The 13,228-nt window shown below is 43.7% G+C and overlaps 1 protein-coding gene across 1 annotated transcript in view; it reads right to left on the bottom strand.

Moving 5' to 3' along the window:
- Positions 1 to 8,559: 8,559 nt before the first annotated feature.
- Positions 8,560 to 13,228, bottom strand: part of SSUH2 (ssu-2 homolog) — a 32,592-nt gene continuing 27,923 nt past the window's right edge. Inside the window, exon 11 of the mRNA XM_007945849.2 lies at positions 8,560 to 8,706. Coding sequence (XP_007944040.2) covers positions 8,560 to 8,706 — 147 coding nt within the window. The remainder of the gene's footprint in view (positions 8,707 to 13,228) is intronic.

Here is a 13,228-nt window from a genome sequence, read left to right as displayed (position 1 = left end):
AACCCAAGGAGGGGTCGCTATGAGTCAGGGCCTACTTGACAGCACATAACAACAACAGCTGCCCAGCTACTCAACAAGGCCCAGCCAAGTTGACATACAAACTTAACTACCACAGCTGTCATGCTGATTCCAACTCACATCAACTTCATGAGTTACAAAATGAAACTGTTCCATAAAGTTTTCTTGGCTATAATCTTTAGGGAAGACAATCACCAGGCCTTTCTTCCATTGTGCCACTGGCTGGGTTCAAACTGCCAACTTTTCAGTTGGTAACAAAGGGCACCGCATAGGGACCTCCTAGGAGAAGTCTATTTCTACCATGAAGGGACCTCCTAGGGGAAAACTTACTGCCGTCGAGTTGATCCCAACTAATAGAGACCCCTCCTTGGGTTTCCAAGGCAGTATCAACCTTCCTTCTGAGGAGTGGCTGCTGGGTTTGAACTGCCGGCCTTCTGGCTAGCTGTCAAATGTCTTAGGCACTATGCCACCGAGCTCCCATTCCTAGGAGAAGTAGGTACTATTATTAACCCCATTTTACAGATGAGCAGGCTGAGTTCAGAGAGATCCAAAAGCCAAGGTATTAGGACTAGGAAGAGCCATAGCTGGGATATATTCAAATGTAGGGTTTTTGGTTTGTTTGTTTGTTTGTTTTAGGATTTATCATGTATGTGTGTATTTAAATTCAAAACAGAATTTACAGAAAGAAGGATCACACAGGGCTCTTCAATTTACCTTCGTCAGGGCAGTGACATACACAGGAAACCATGGATAGAGACCATTACTTGCATTCCAACATGAAGGTGTTTCTGCTCTCAGGTATGGCTAAAGAGATGACCTGGGACCAGCCCACCTTAAATAGAGGCCAAACCAGTCTTGTTGACAGAGACAGCTGGATCCAAACTTTTATCTGAGAAGAGTAAGTGGCTTTCCACCAGCAGGTGCCGAGACTGGGGGGTTCTACCAGTTGCAGCTGTTCCCAGCCACCCATCAGCAGGTTCTCCAGCCTGGGCAGGCCCTGGAGGAGCACCACCATCACAGTAGCTGGGCTGCACGTGTATTCCCCAGGAGTCCCTGGGGATCACCCCTTCTCGCACATACATACACAAGTCTGTACTGCCACACGACATTTACAACCAGGATTTAAAAACAGCCTGTTGAGCTCTAACTTTGGGCAAATGATTGAAACTCACTGGGCCTCAATGTTCTCATGTGTAGAATTGGGGATTGTCGTGATGATTTTGGGTTTAACACTTGTAAAACTTACAGCAATGCCTGGCACTTAGTAAAGGCTTAATAAATGTTTGCTATTACTGGAGTCCGAAGGTGGTGCAAACAGTTAAAGCATTCAGCTGCTACAGGACAGCTTGGAGATTCAAGTCCACCTAGAAGCACCTTGGAAGACAGGACTGGTGACGACATAAGAAAAATCAGCCACTGAAAACCCTTTGGAACACAGTTCTACCATGATACACATGGGATCACCATAAGTTGGGATCAACTCAATAGCAACTGTTTATTATTATTATTATTATTATTAATTACTTCTTACAATCAGTCAAAAATGAAAACAGGAGTTGGAAGGGTCACAGAGCCTCTCAAAAATATGTTAGCGGAATCGCACAGAGCTTTGTAGTATGACTTAAGGTGGGGAAAGGGACAAGGGTTCTCTTAGCATAACAAAGTATAAAAGTCCTGCTGGGATTTCCTGGTGAAATTGGTGGGAACATCAACTGGACTCTGCTCCTTGTTCCTTGTCATTGTTGTTAGCTGCCACCAAGTGGAGGATACAAAATTCAGGGAGTTACAGTGATTTAGGCAGGGCTCTCCCAGAGAACAGATCTTGAGCCAAGGAGTTCAGTGAGAAGGGTTTATTTAAGAGGGGATCCCAGGAAGCAGTAGTAGGAGAGTGAGGAAGTGAGTCAGACATGGGAAGGAAGCCATTAAGGATTACTTCTGTGGGCGACTGAGATTCAGTCCCACTGGGGAACGCTGGGAGACAGTATACACACCTCAGCATTGCTGCATCCAAGGGAGCTAGGGTACTTATCCTCCAACTTTCTCCTCTTGTTAGCTAAGGGCTACTCCCAGGGCATCATCTCCCCGGCACTTCCCAACCACTCAGCACATGTTGGCAAGAGGAAGCCGGACTCTCTCTGTGGAGAGTCTGTGGTCTGGTAGTGCAGCATCATCACGACTTGAGAACAACAAGGGATGAGGTTATAGGCTCAGGGTACTGGCAGAGTCTGGTCTGTAAAAGTCTCATAGTCCTTTATTGCCTGGTCGTTATCATGTCTGCCTCCCCCACTAACCCAGAGAGAGCATGGGTTCTGGAGCCTGTATTCAAATCCCCACTTCTTCCTTAGATATCTGACCTTGGAGAATTGCTACCTCTATCTAGGTCTCAGTGCCCTCCTGTGTAAAGCGGAGATAATAGTCCTCACAGGACTCACGTCAGCTGATACACGTACAGAGCTGAGAACAGCCCCTTGCACAAGGGTTGAACTCAAGAAATGTGTGCTGTTTTTACAGAGCCCAGGAGCCCTCAAGGCAATGTCAGTCCCTGACTTGTCTTTGCTTCCCCAATGTCTGGTCTGCTTAGTGCCCAGATGAATGAATTGACAGACAGATGGACAAATGGATTGGACTCAAGAGCTAATAATGTGTTGACCTGGACTGTTAACTCCCAGACTGGCTTCTCAAGCCCAGCTTCCTAAATGTTGGTATTGTTTCCCATGGGAATCCCTGGGTGATGGGAACAGTTAAAATGCTCAGCTGCCAACTGAAAATTTGGAGGTTTGAGTCCACCCAGAGGTGCCTTGGAAGAAAAGCCTGGTTATCTATTTCCAAAAAATTAGCCACTGCAATTTTATGAAGTACGGTTCTACTCTGACACATAAGGTTACCATGAATTGCGATCAACTCGACAGCAACTGTTTGTTTCCCATGGTGCCGTTCCCTTTGGACGGATAGAAGTTTTAACTGGAAACTACAAATAAAATATATACTAAAAGCATTTCTGAAAAAAAAAAAAAAAAATTGTAGTCATCTGAGCCCTGCAGGGAGGCTGATGGTGCAGGGGCTGCGGAGAATAAGAGACCTTCCGTAGGATTGACGCTGTCGCCCTGAACTCACTTGGCAGAGAAGAAACTGCTGCGAGGATTCATGTGTGTGCACCTGCTGCCCTCTGGTGGATGGAGTCAAAAGCAGCAGGAAATTTTGGAAACCCAACAATTTTTCTCTGTTGCATGTCTTTCCCACTGCTAAGAAAAATATTTATGTAGAACTTTAGTTTGCAAAGCACTTTTACTTTCAATACCTTATGGAGAAAAAAAAAAAAACCCACAAAGCAGGTACAGCAGAAAATATCCCTATTTCACCGATAAAGAAACTGAGACTCAGAGCTGATGGTGAATTGTTGTTGTTCTTGTTGTCGTTGTTGTTGTTATGTACCATCCAGTCGGACCCAACTCATAGCGACCCCTCCTTGGGTTTCCGAGTCAGTATCACTACGGAAGTAGATTGTTCAACCTAAGAACTGAAATTTAAGACTGAGTACTGATTCCAAACCCTAATTGTTTGGTAAGGGGCTCTGGTGGTGCTTCCAAGGCCAATTTCCTGCTCTGGCCATTCATGAGAATCATCTGGAAAATTTTATTAAAACAACAGAATCTCATCCACCATCACCCCCAAATACCTAGGGATGGCACCCAGAAATCTACATTTGCAACAGGCTCTTAGGGGAAGCTGGTGCAGCCAGTAGGGCCTCAATATTGGGACTGGAGTTTGGAAACCCCCACCTTATATTACACTGCCCAGATTCCAAGCCTGATCACCCCTAATGCCCATGGTCTGACATTTTCCTCCAAAAAGTTGCCTCTTCTTGTGCTCCCCCCTAATGTTGATGTTGTTAGGTGCTGTCAAGTCGTTTCCAACTCATAGTGACCCTATGCACAGCAGAACAAAACACTGCCCGATCCCGCGCCACCTCCATGATCCTTGCTATAACTGAGCCCATCGTTGAAGCAACCATGTCAATCCATCTCATTGAAGGCCTTCCCTTCTTTTGTCCACCCTCCACCTTACTAAGCATGACATACTTCTCCAGGGAATGGTCCCTTCTGACAACTTGACCAAAGTAGGTGAGACGAAGTCTGGCCATTCTTGCTCCCGATGAGCATTTCAGCTGCCCTTCCTCCAGGACAGATCTGTTAGTTCTTTTAGAAGTCCACGGTACTTTCAGCATTCTTCGCCAGCCCCTCCAAATACTAACAGCTAAAATCTTTTGAAAACTCATGTGCCACACACCATCTATATAATGACATTTAGTTGTCACAACAATTCTAAGCATTACTGCTCTTGTTTTGCAGAATGAGAAATCCAGACACAGAGCAGACAGTCCACACAGTTGATACCTAGTCAAGGCAGAATTTGAACCCTAGACTGTGGCCACAGAAGCTACATTATGCTGCTTTCTACCACATTGTGCTGTTTCCTGTACAAAAGTTCCCCACCCTGTGTCCCAGCCTCTCTAAGGTCAAGCCTTACTTTCTGATCATGAAGAAGAAACTAATTTTCACTAAAACAGTGGTTACTAATGTCAGCACGGGAGTTCTGGTGGCAGAGTGCCTGAGGCATCTGACTGCTAACCAAAAGGCTGGCGGTTCAAACCCACCAGCCACTCCTCGGAAGGAAGGTTGGGCAATCTACTTCCGTAGTGATACCACCTCAGAAACCCAAGGAGGGATCGCTATGAGTAGGGTCTGACTCGATGGCAGTGTGTAATATCAGCACAAGGAGGCCCTGGGTGGAGCAAATGTTAATGCACTCAACTGCTGACCAAAAAGTTGGAGGTTCACATCCACCCAGGGTTGCCTTGGAAGAAAGACCTGGTGATCTGCTTCTGAAAAATTAAAAACCCTACGGAAAACAATTCTGCTCTGATGCAGATGGAGTCTTCATGAGTCAGAGGCTACTCCATGGTAATTGGAAAATATCAGTCTAAAAGATTAGCTCCCGATCTCTAGGCTACACCTTCATCTTTGGTAGAAATTCCAATTTCACTGAAAATTTTCCAGCCATTAGCTGGGAAAATGAAGGAGAAACACAAACAAATGCCCAGGGTTAAAAACACAGAAACAAGTAGCAACTCCCCCCTCCAGCTTGAGGACCTCAAGTCTGGATGCCACAGAGCACTTTTTTTCCAAATAAAAGACAAAATTATCACCACCCAGAGTACTCCCAAACAGAACTTCCTATGGTGCTTTTTATTCCTCTATGTACTTTTCATTCTGACAAATACTGAATCAGAAAATAAGCTCAAGTTAAGAGTTTAATTCTCTTTTTAAAGAACTTCCAGGAGTGTTCAGTGGTCTAAAAGAAATGAAATCTATCAATCCAACAAGAGGACATAACTATAATAAATATCTACACCCAATGAAAAAGCCTCAAAATACATAAATCAAACTTTAACAGAATTGAAAAGAAAAATAGACAACTCCACAATAATTGTAAGAGATTTATATACATCACTTTCAATGAAAGACAGAAAAACTAGAAACCTCAACAAAGACCCAGAAGAACTAAACAACACAATCAACCAACTTGACCTCATAAAGCAAGCGAGTAGTTGGACATGTGGGCTCAGGACCATGGTCACAGGGACATCAAGCTTAATTGGCATAACATACTATACAAAAAACATTATTCCACATCCTACTTTGGTGAGTACTAACTGGGATCTTAAAAGCTTGCAAGAGAAAAAAGAATGAAGAAAACCAAAGAAGCATGGAAACAGTCCGAGGGACTGGTATACCATGCGATCCTCAGCCTATATGACTATGACACCAGAACTAGACGGTGCCCAGCTACCACTGTGAACCATTCAGAGGGGGATCTATGTAGGACATCCTGGATAGAGTGAGAGAACAATGTGGAACAAAACTTAAAATCATTTAGAAAAAGGGGGGGGGGGACCAGGTTTGCTGGTCTGATAGAGCCTGATGGAACCACTGAGACTATGGCCCTTGGCTGCCCTTCAAGTCTGAAATTTAACCCACTCCTGTGGCTTCCAGCCAAACAAAAGATAGGCATATGAGGTGAACATTTACATTGGGTATTTACACTCCTTGGAGAGAATAATCATGGGAGAATAGAAGGGCTGTGTATGAACAAGAAGACAGCTCGGGGGCAGGAGTACACGGAGGGAGGGACACAGGGAAGAGGTAACTATGGGGAGGCAGTGGGAGGGGAGCTGTTGCATTTTGGGAAATTTCAGTCAATGTCATGAGACAAAGTATATGTGAGCTGATGAATGGAAAGTGAATTTGCTCTGTAAACTTTTACCCAAATCACAATTTAAAAAAAAAAAAAGTATGCAAGTGGCCATCTAGATGCAACAATGGGTCTCTCCTCATCCAAAGCAAAGAAGAATGAAGAAAAACAAAGATGCATGGAAACAATTAGTCCAAGCAACTGGTACACCATGTGATCCTCAGCCTATATGACTATGAGACCAAAAGAACTAGATGGTGCCTAGCTACTACTGTCAACTGCTTGGAGGGGGATCTATGTAGGAGATCCTGCATAGAGGAAGAGAACAATGTGGAACAAAACTCAAAATCATTTAAAAAAAGGGGGGGGGACCAGGTTTGCTGGTCTGATAGAGCCTGATGGAACCCTTGAGACTAGCTACCCTTCAGGTCTGGAATTGAACCTACTCCTGTGGCTTCCAGACAAACAAAAGACAGGCATATGAGCTCAACATTTACACTAGGTACATACACTCCTTGGAGAAATCAATCATGGGAGAATACAAGGGCTGTATATGCACAAGGAGACAGCTCGGGGGGCAGGAACAAATGGGAAGGAAGGACATAGGGAAGAGGTAACTATGAGGAGGAAGTGGGAAGAGAGCTGTTGCTTTGTGGGAAATTGCAATCAATGTCATGAGACAAAATGTATGTGAACTGCTGTATGGAAAATGAATTTGGATAAACTTTCACCCAAATCACAATAAAAATTTAAAAAAAGAAAACAACCTCATAGACATATCCAGTGTGCTTCACCCAACGACAACACAGTATACATTCTTTCCTAGCATACATGGAACATCCTCCAGAAGAGACCATATGTTGGGCCACAAGCAAGCCTCAATAAATTTAAAAACATCAAAATACTGCAAAGCATTTTCTTAGGTCACCACACCATAAAATTAGAAATCAACAAGAGGCAGAACAAGAAAAAAAAAAATCAAACACATGGAAGCTGAACCATACCCTGCTTAAAAACTGGGTAATCGAAGAAATAAAAAATGAAATTAAAAAATTCCTTGAATTAAATGAGAATGGAAACACAACATACCAAAATCTTTGGGACACAGCAAAAGTAGTGCTCAGAGAGTAATTTATAGCACTACATGCACAGATCAAAAAAGAAAGAACTAAAATCAACACTTTAACCCAACATCTCCAACAATTAGAAAAGGAACAGCAAAAATAGCCTACAGTCACCAGAAGAAATGAAATAATAAAGATTAGAGCAGAAATAAATGAAACAAAAAAACAATAGACAGAATCAACAAGCCTAGAAGTTGGTTCTTTGAAAGGATTAATCAAATTGATAAACTACTGGCAAATCTAGCAAAGGAAAAGAGGGAGGTAATGCAAATAACAAGAATAAGAAATGAAGTGGGCAACATCATAACAGAACCAACTGAAATAAAAAAGATAATAAGAAAATACCATGAAGAACTGTATGTCAACAAATTTGAAAACCTAGGAGACATGGACAAATTTCTAGAAAAACACTACCTACATAAGCTAACACAGACTGAAGTAAGAAATTTGAACAGACCCATAACAAACGAAGAAATAGATCAGGCAATTAAAAAAAAGAAAATCCTGCCCAGAGCTTCACCTCCCATTTGGAGCAAAGAAGAGTGAAGAAAATCAAAGATGCATGGAAATATTAGCGCAAAGGACTAATGGACCACACGAACCCCAAGTGAATCCTGAAACTCCATTGGGCAGAAATGAACCACCTCAGTAAGCCCTGTCCAAATTCCTGATCAACAGAACAGAGAGCAAAGTAATGCTTGCTTGATGCCTAAGTGCACTATCTGGTATGCATAAAGGGGTAACTGATTTGTGTGTATCCTTAAGTGTTTCAATAATGTTCAGCTTAGCAAAAGGCTGACACTAGAAGAGGCAAACTACAACTTAGACTGCCCAAGAGGAAAGCAAAATCAAGCCACATGCTCTGTCAGGGAATAAGCTTAGAGACTTAGAGACTAGAGGCAAAGCCCCACCACTTAAGATTTCTCTCATCTGTCTTAAAGGAATGTGTGTAGTTGAATTCTTGTTGGTTAAATATGTGAATGATGGAATCTACCAAGGTGTTCAGTAAAGAGTCATAGCTTGACTGACAAAAAGCTGATATATCTAGAAGGACATGCCAGGGATTGTAAAAAATTGTCCAAGTAAAGAGGAGTCAACTCAAAGAACTCAGCTGTCCCTTCTGACGAATGCGAATGATGGGCTCCGGGAACAGCTGCAGCTGTGGTCAGATGATGGTACAGCCACAGCAGTACCGCTCAGGGTAGTCCACCATGTACACCTTGTGGTCAGTCCCATAGATGTAGTAGACATAAGTCTTTCCTTGATACCAGTAACGAACTTCTGTGAGGGGGATCAGCTCGATGGTCTGTCGCTGAGAAAACAAATGGTCAAGAAAAACTTCAGCATTATGGTCAAGTCACTCACCTGCTCAAGAACCTTCAGTAGCTCCCTGCTGCCTATGGGATGAAGTTTATGCCTTGTTCCAAGGCAGTTTACTTCCATAAATGGAAGTAAATTTCCCAGTCTTGCTTCTGCTGAGTGGCTGGTGGGTTTGAACCACTAACCTTCTGGTTAATCAGGTGCCATAGGTGCTGTGCTACCAGAGAGCCCACTTATATTGTTGTTGTTGTTATGTGCCATCAAGTCAGACCCGACTCATAGCGACCCTCCTTGGGTTTCCGAGGCAGTATCACTACTGAAGTAGATTACCCCATCTTCCTTCCGAGGAGTTGCTGGTGGGTTTGAACCTCCAGCCCTCTGGTTAGCAGTCCAGTGCCTTAGGCACTACACTACCCCTTATGTTATATATATATAATCATTATATGTATATAATCATTATTATATCCACTAAATAATATATATATATATATATATATATATATAATCAAGAAGCCTTGGTAGCATAGTGGATAAGGCAATAGCAGCTAACTCACCAGCCACTCTGCAGAATGAAGATGGGGCAATCTACTTCCATAAAGATTTACTGCCTCAGAAACCCAGTGGGGGTCGCTATGAGACAGAATTGACTCAATAGCAGTGAGTTTGGTTTTATATATAGAATCATATTGATATGTTGCTATGAGTGAGTTCCAACTCATAGTGACCCCAAGTGACAGAGTGGAACTGCCCCATAGGATTTTCTAAGCTGCAATCTTTATAGGAGTAGATAGCCAGGCCTTCCTCCTGCAGAGCTATTGGATGGTTCCAAATCACTAACCTTTCATTCACCAGCCGAGTGCTTAACATCTCACTGGTTTTGCTCCTCTAGAGACCCCAGACTAAGATATTAAGACATTTTGGTATTTCAGGTTTGGAAGATCAGCTAGCCAGTCCAAGCTCCAACCCCTCACTGTAGCTATCCCCATTTAATGCTTGAATCTTCTCCCCAGTATCTCCTCCCCCTAAATGTCCGTATAACAAGACAGAGAACTGCCTCCCTCCCACACCACTGTATGTTCTAAAGCTCCTCATTCCTCTGGTGCCTTCTCTGAGCAGTTAGACTACAACTCTCCTACACGGTGGGCCCCTGAAGGACCATCACAGCACTACCTAGGGAGGGGGCTACTACTGATGCAAAATCATCTCATTGGTTGTTTTTGTTGTTCTGGCATTGGTAACTGTACTACCTGCATAGTTGACACAGGAATATCACTCCTAACAATATGAGCTCAGCTTTCTTGGGGATTCACTGTAGGCGAAAGAACCCTGAGTGGCACACGCTAGTTCGAGCTCAACTACTAACCAAAAGGCTGGTGGTTTGAACCCACCCAGTGGTGCGGCAGAAGAAAGTCTGGGAGCTCCACTTCTATAAAGATTGGAGCCAGAAAAACCCTTTGGAGCAGCTCTATCTGTAACACACAGCATGACTGTGAGTCGGAACCTACTCAAAAGTAACGGGTTGGGTTTGGTTTACTATGGGCCAAGTTGTGTACCAAAACCACTAAGTTCTTCTGCACAAGTTTCTCCCTGACCTGGATTCAGATTTGAGGGTCCCAAACACAGAGAGAGGGGCTGTGATGGGTTGGTGTCAGACCCTCTTTATTAGCAGGACCTCGTTACCTGAGGAGAGCCCTCTCAGTACAGAGGGCGCCACCCCAGGGACAATGGTAAAACAAGTGGGGAAGGAGGGCCAGACTCGAGGCCACCCTGGCTGCTTTAACTTCTCTCTCAGAAACAGGCCCCCACTCTACTGAAGAAGAAGCTGAGAAGTAGCATATTAAGGTGGAAGGAAGAGGGGAATTAGAGACAGGGTATGAACTTTCTGCTAAGCTTCCTGTGTGGTCATGGGCTGTTCATTCCATTCCTATGGGTCTCAGTTTCTTCATCTGTGAACCAGGGATAAAAATTTCTCTTTTAGAGAGTTTGTCCTAAGACAGCCAAATGAGATCGTGAGGCTGGGTTTACTTCAGAAGCCAGAAAATGGCATCGAAATGATAATTTCGGGAAACAAAGGGTAGAGGAATGCCTCTTGAAGTTATGGTGTGGAAGATCCCAAGTGGGAACTAAGGGGTGAAAGAGGATAGGAGCCATTGTCACTGCTCAGAAGGCCTGGACAGTGAACCCAGGACAACTCCATTTCCAGACTCATCCATCAGCTCAAATGGAGAGCAAAGGACACCACATCCCACCCCACCCCCCCACCACCTGCCTCCATGTGCATCTGATTCAAAAGGCCTCTGAGTCTGAAACTACAAATTGCTCAAGACATCAATTGCCATCAAGGGGTTGTCTCATAGTTGGTGGTGTATCTGTTTGTGTACCTTGGCCATACCTGGAATAAATAGATTCTAAGTCTCACGGTGACTTGGCCTTGGTAGGGGCGCTGGTAATGGCAGTAGTGTGCTCCTGATTGGATTCCGCTCACTAACTCCTCAACCCTGAATGAAATAGCAGCATGAATCTTTGCCTATAGATCAAGGGCCAAAGGCCAGTTTAGAAAAACGATTCACAGCAGTGACTTCTCCAATTATGTTCCCTTTTAAAGGAAAACACGCATTTTTCTCTGATCTTCCCTTCCTGGCTCCAGGGCTTGTTTACAAATGACAGTATTGCGTGAGGCAGGAGCATGTTGTAGTGAAAAAGCCCCAAAGGCAAAAACCCAAACCTACTGCCATCAAGTTCCGCATAGGTACCTTATAGGACAGAGCAGAACTGCCCCATAGAGTTTCCAAGGCTGCAATCTTTACAGAAGCAGACTGCCTCATCTTTCTCCTGTGGAGTCTCTAGTGGGTTCGAACTGACAACCTTTTTGCTAGCAGCTGAATGCTTTAACCCCTGGATCACCAGAGCTCCTTGGCAAAGCCCCAAGAGACCCAAAAACATACTGTGTGACCTTGGGCAGGTTGCTTAACCCTCTTTGGCCCTCAGTTTCACCAACTGTCAAATGAAGGGTTCAAAAAGAATTCAAGTTGCCAGCCACAAAACTAAGTCTATCCCAAGACACTCGATAGTGTCTGCAACTTGCTAACATCATTTCCTCACCTCACCTAATACTTCTTTAACCTTTTCCTATCCCCGGATACCGTAATCTTCAAGGGATCTTGAGTGTGACTCAGGAGCCCCGAGGTGATACAAATGGTTGAAGCACTCAGCTGCCAACCAAAAGTTTGAAATTTTGAGTTCACCCAGAGGCACCTCAGAATAAAGCCCTGGTGATCTACTTCTGAAAAATCAGCCATTGAAAACCTTAGGGAGGACAGTTTGATTCTAACAGGGGGTCAACATGAGTTGGAAGCAACTGGAAGGGAAATGGTTTAGTTTTTAATTGTAAATCAAGCCTTGAGTTCTACAAGAACGAGCACCCTCAGAGAACTTTCTGGTTCTGGAGTGGACCTGTTCTAGCCCCATTTAGAGACCCTGGAATCTGCTTTTGTACCCCACCTCCCTTTTCTATGTGCTTTGCTGCTCACAGCTCAATTATTTTCCAGAAGGCTGTCCTTGTTCTTGTTGTTAGGTGACTCACAGAGACCCTCCCTGTGTACAACAGAACACAACACTGCCCAGTCCTGCTCCATCCTCACAATCATTGCCATGCTTGAGACCATCGTCGCAGCCACTGTGTCAATCCATCTTGTTGAGGGTCTTCCCCTTTTTCACTGACCTTCTATCTGACCAAGCATGATATCCTTCACCAGTGTCTGGTGTCCTCGGGCAACATGACCAAAGTATGAGAGACTAAGTCTGGCCATTCTCACTTCTAAGGAGCATTACAGCTGTACTTCCTCCAAGACAGATTTGTTCATTCTTCTAGCAGTCCATTGTACATTCAATATTCTTCACTAACACCACAATTCAAATGCATCAGTTCTTCTGTGGTCTTCCTTATTCACTGTCCAGCTGTCACATGCATATGAGGCATTTGAAAATACTATGGCTTGGGGCAGATGCACCTTAATCCTCAAAGTGATGTCTTTGCTTTTTAACCTTTAAAGAGGTCTTTTGCAGCAGAATTGCCCAATGCAATATGTCATTTGATTTCTTGACTGCTGCTTCCATGGGTATTAATTGTGGATCCAAATAAAATTAAATCCTTGACAACTTCAATCTTTTCTCCATTCATCATGATATTACTTATTGGTCCAGAAGTAAGGATTTTTGTTTTCTTTATACTGAGGTGTAATCCATACTGCAGACTGTAATCTTTGATCTTCATCAGTAAGTGCTTTAAGTTCTCTTCACTTTCAGCAAGCAAGATTGTGTCATCTGCATAGGGCAGGTTGTTAATGAGTCTTCCTGCAGTGCTGACGCAGACAGCATTCTTCTTCACATAGTGCAGCTTCTCAGATGATTTGCTCAGCATACAAATTGGGTAGTTATGGTAAAAGAATATAACCCTAATGCTGCACACCTTTCCTGATTCTATTTATTTATTTATTTATAAATAGTTCATCTTA

The sequence above is a fragment of the Orycteropus afer genome, unplaced genomic scaffold (assembly GCF_000298275.1).
Source record: "Orycteropus afer afer isolate SDZICR_OR568_19922 unplaced genomic scaffold, OryAfe1.0 scaffold00144, whole genome shotgun sequence".
NCBI lineage: Eukaryota > Metazoa > Chordata > Mammalia > Tubulidentata > Orycteropodidae > Orycteropus > Orycteropus afer.
This window is presented reverse-complemented; position numbering and strand designations above follow the sequence as displayed.